The sequence below is a fragment of the Palaemon carinicauda genome, chromosome 3 (assembly GCF_036898095.1).
Source record: "Palaemon carinicauda isolate YSFRI2023 chromosome 3, ASM3689809v2, whole genome shotgun sequence".
Taxonomy (NCBI): domain Eukaryota; kingdom Metazoa; phylum Arthropoda; class Malacostraca; order Decapoda; family Palaemonidae; genus Palaemon; species Palaemon carinicauda.
The window spans coordinates 131,333,348-131,338,347 of NC_090727.1; the positions used below are offsets into that span (position 1 = coordinate 131,333,348).

At 41.3% G+C, this 5,000-nt stretch overlaps 1 protein-coding gene across 1 annotated transcript in view; it reads right to left on the reverse strand.

Annotated features, from left to right (window-relative positions):
- Positions 1 to 3,041: 3,041 nt before the first annotated feature.
- LOC137638527 (uncharacterized) overlaps positions 3,042 to 5,000 on the reverse strand; it is a 3,243-nt gene continuing 1,284 nt past the window's right edge. The window contains exon 2 of the mRNA XM_068370650.1: positions 3,042 to 5,000. This exon is cut by the window's right edge and continues 644 nt beyond it. Within this exon, the coding sequence (XP_068226751.1) occupies positions 3,042 to 4,814 (1,773 nt within the window). The 5' untranslated portion in view covers positions 4,815 to 5,000.

The following is a 5,000-nucleotide window of genomic DNA, read 5'->3' on the forward strand; positions in this document are numbered from 1 at the left end:
TGACCTATTCCATGAATTCTCACACTCGTACACTGTCTTTTCACTTCCCAATTGTACCTCTCAATTTCCCTGATAACCGACTCATTTACTAATGACACTTGAGCACCCGTATCAATTAAACTACAATATTCATTCTCATTTATATTCACATACGTCATCATCCTTCCTTTTACACCATGCATACATACATTTACTCTCCTTTCAATTCTGTCACTCACTTCACCAATATGTTCATCATCATGTTCACTGTCCTCTATACCCCCATATCTTAGATTAAGGTCACTTGCACCATTATCCTTCTCACTCAATTTGCAACATTCCTCCTTACATTGAATCCTCAAAATATATTCCCTATCATTCTCCTTACATGCCCTATATTCCATCGGTCTATTCCATCCAAAATACAAATACACAGTTACACCATACAACCTACTTACCGCCATTAATATCTTTGATAATACTTCCCCTTCTAGTACAGTACTCTCCTCCTCATATACCATTTCTTTTGACACTTCATTCATCACCCTTCTTTTAAGCTCGCTTACGCTACCTGGTATTTCCGTATCTAACCCCTCTTGTATTAACTTACTTAAACCCATTAGGATACACTTATATACCATATCTTCCCCTTCACAACTCTGCTCCACAAATAAACCTTCAGGCAACCTTTCAGAATTCAGATTACTCTCTTTATCTTCCATCCTCCCATGCATCCTCGACATCGCATCTGCTATCACATTCTTATTTCCCGGTACATATTCTAACCTAAAATCAAATTCATTCAAATCCTCTATGGTCCTAGCAACCCTTGCATTCACACACTCTTTCCTTATCATATACACTAGGGGCTGATGGTCAGTACGCACAATGAATTTTACACCATACAAAAATACTTTCAATGCTTTCACACAAAATCGTATTGCAGCCAATTCCCTGTCAATCGTCGAATACTTCCGCTCAGCTTTATTAAACGCTTTACTAACATACGCTATTACTCTCAATTGCTCTTCTCCATTTACTCTCTGCATTTGAACCAAACAACCACCCATACTAACCCCACTCGCATCCGTATACAACTCTAGCATATTCGCATTTTCACTGTAGTCTGGAAATGCCAAAGTGACGTCTTTCGCTGCCTCTTCCTTCAACCTTTCAAACGCTTCTATCATCCGATCATCCCATTTTAACTTCGTACTATTCCTTTTACCCGTCCATTCATTCAAAGGCTTCCCTATACCTGAACAATCTCTAACAAACTTGCGCCCAAACTCAACCAAACCAAGAAAACCTCGCAACTCACGCACAGTCCGGGGACGTGGAAATTCTCGCACCTTATTCACAAACTTGTCACTCTTCCTTATACCAGATTCACCCACTACATGCCCAAGAAATTCCACCTCCCTGGACAACCATGTACACTTCTCAAGCTTAATTTTCACACCAACTTCAATTAACCGCATCAACACTGCCTCAAGCAACCGCATATGTTCCTCAACAGTCTCGCTCGCAATCAGAATATCATCTATAAAAACAGTCACCTTCTGTCGATCGAAACCAGCCAATACAACATTCATCGCTCTTTGGAAGGCAGCAGGCGCATTAGCAAGACCAAAACTCAACCTTTTAAATTGAAAGTGACAATTCGTACTTGAAAATGTGGTAATGGGCCTGCTCCCCTCTGCTAGAGGCATCTGATAATAGCCCCTCACCAAATCTAATTTAGTAAAAACTTTCATTCCATGCATCTTATAAACACAATCAGACACCACATTCATTGGAAAACGTTCTTTAACAGTCACCTCATTCACCTTCCTATAATCAATACACATGCGTAAACTTCCATCAGGCTTTCGTACAGGGACAATAGGGCTATTCCAGGCACTCTCACTCCTTTCTATTACACCCATACGCTCTAATTCCTGACACTGCTCCTCTATCTCCTTGGCAATAGGCGGAGAAAAATGCCTGGGACGCTGATATATGGGGGTATCATCACTGAGAACTATTCTAAATTCTGGCAGGTCTGACCCCCCCACAATCATCGTCACCGAGACTCATAACTCTCCGCTTATCCCATAACATCTTAAGCAATCGTTCCCTTTCGACCTCACTTACACTCTCATCTAACTTAATTCTTCCTTTCAACGTATCGTAATCCCAATCGTCATCGTTCTTTACCTTACCAGACATCACCTGTCTCGCCTTAACATATCTTCCATCCTCTACATTAATCAGTGTATACATACATCCCATGCAATCGCCCTCACGTATTCCACGTACTCTCTTCCTCCTAACACACGGCAACAACCTTACATACACCTTGGGTTCCTGCATATTCATAACACCATCATATATATACGCACTCGTTTTCACCAAATTACCTGCTTCCATACCTTCCACTACATATTCATCCTTGTCACTATTTGAAATTCCCAGACTGCTCGGCCATGCAACTTTTACACTAATAACCTCACCTTTCTTACCCGATAACTTTACACTTTCCTTTGCTACCAACGGCACTCCCTTCCACACCTTCGTACTCACTCTGCCGTCTTCCTTTAAATAAAATTCCCCACAAATATTACCTTTAACCTTTATTTCAATCATATTCACACTTGGATGTACAATCATACCACATTTTTTCAAAAATTTATACCCAAGCAGTACGTCATATTTCTCATTCGCTCCCTCAACCACGTAAAAATCATTATCCTCCATCATCAGCCCCCCAATCATAACATTTTCCCGCAACTTCCCTTGCACAGGCATACGCAAATTACCAATACCTTTTACTTCACCCTTGCATCCCTTAAATTCACAAACCTCTTTTACCTTATCATATGCATTCCTAAACATTAAATTGACACCACAACCAGTATCAATCAAACCAACCAACTCTATACCATTAAAAATCATTTTCACACTCATGCAATCATGTGCTCTTTCTCCCATCACATCTTCATGCAATAAACCCTCACGAACATGCATCACATTCACTCCCCACACACACGAGGACTCACCCAGCTGAACCCTCTGATGAATTAGTTTCCCGAACATCCTGGCTGACTTGATCCCTTCTTTCTACAAACCCTAGCTACATGCCCATCTGCACCACATTCAGTACACTTACCCCGTTGCTCCTTGCACATTCTAGCATAATGACCATCCTTACCACAATTACCACAAATTACATTCATACGATTATTACGGCATCCACTCGCTATGTGTCCAGTCATACCACACCGATAACACTTAACCACTTTCTCTTTCTTACAGTCGCTAATACGATGCCCTGTCTCTCCACACCCGAAACATGCTCCTAATGCCCATCTACACTCGTTCTTTTTATGTCCTACCTTCCCACACCTATAACACCTCTCTTCACGGATACCACTACCTAACCTAACTTGCTGCGTACTAGCACTTCTATCTCTCCAAACTTGGTTTCCCTGTCTAAACCCGTCATTTCTCGGCATAGGTATTCCTACATTACTCACCCTAACACTTCTATCTACTACACTATCAGCTGCCCTCATTGGCCCTCTCATAACAGCATCTCTAAAACTACCAAATTCTGGCACACATTCCTCCATTCCAGTTCTTACACTCACAGATTTACTTTCTTTCATACACCTATCCAACTCGTAATCCTCAACTATCTCTAAAATATCATCCCAAGTCAATCTCTCTCTAGTCCACCTCATTTTCTCCTTCCGTTTCAAATTAATAAACTCACACACACTCTCTGGTACTGTACCCAAAAACTTCTTCATTAGTTCCTTATTTTCGTTTATTCCTTCGTCCCCATACTTCTTTCTAGCCAATGTTTCTAACCGACATACATACATCGAGATTGCTTCACCCACCTTCATTCGTGCTTCATCAAAATCATTTTTTCGCTTATACCTAACACTACCTTTCATACGTTTTACCTGTTCAATTATCCTCTTCTTTACACTTTCATACTCAACCTCTCCTACACTCATTATCACCCCATACATCGTCAACAAATATCCTGACAAAAATTCTCCCAACTCCCTAGCCCAAACTCTCTTACTATCCCCATACTTAGCCTGACAAAACTTTTCATATTCCCTAAAGAAGTCATATACATCCCTACTGCTATGTTCATTAAAACTTGCACACCTAGGAACCTCTCTCATAAACACTGTCTTACAAACTTCCTCTACTTCATTCTCACTACTATCTTCACTGTCTACTCCCTTCTTGTTGCCTTCTTCTTCATTTGAATACAATGAATCTAATTCTACACTCAAAGTCCTATCTTTAACTATTCCCTTCTTACCCTTTTTCTTACTTACCACCTTCACCCATTCATGATCATCCTCACTCACACCCTGACCTTTCTTCTTTTCTTTCTTCACACTATCTTTACCTTTCTTCTCCTTCTTCCTATCACCCTTCGTTCCAATCTTACTATGTCTAGGCCCTTTACTTTCAATATCACTATCACTACCGTCCCCATTATCACTTACCCTATCCTCTTCCACAATCAACCCGTTACCAGAAGCAGAAGCCACTCCTCCGACTGCACCTTCACCTACAACAGTTTTCATCATCCCCATTACTTGCCCTATCATATCTTCCATTCGTTTCTCCATTCGTTCCTCATTCTCTTTCATCCTCATCTCAAAACATTCTTCCACTTTCGCTACAGTTCCCTTTAACTCCCTAAGCTCCTTCTGCATCACCGCATTCTCCCAGTTCAACCTCTCATTCTCTACTAGCAACCTCTCCTCACGCTCCTTACTCAGCCGCAATTCCTCCCTCAAAACCCTTAATTGCTCCTCCATTTTTCATCAACCTTAATCCTAATTCCGTCCTTCGTCCAACAGTCCAGCTTCTATCCCACCTCGGCAGTCCCTGTTCGGGCGCCAAATTTATGTGGCGGGATGTCAACAAAAACAAACCCCCCACACCCTTAATCACTCTTACTTTCTCAATATCCCACAATACAAACTTTCCCCTGACTCTACTTC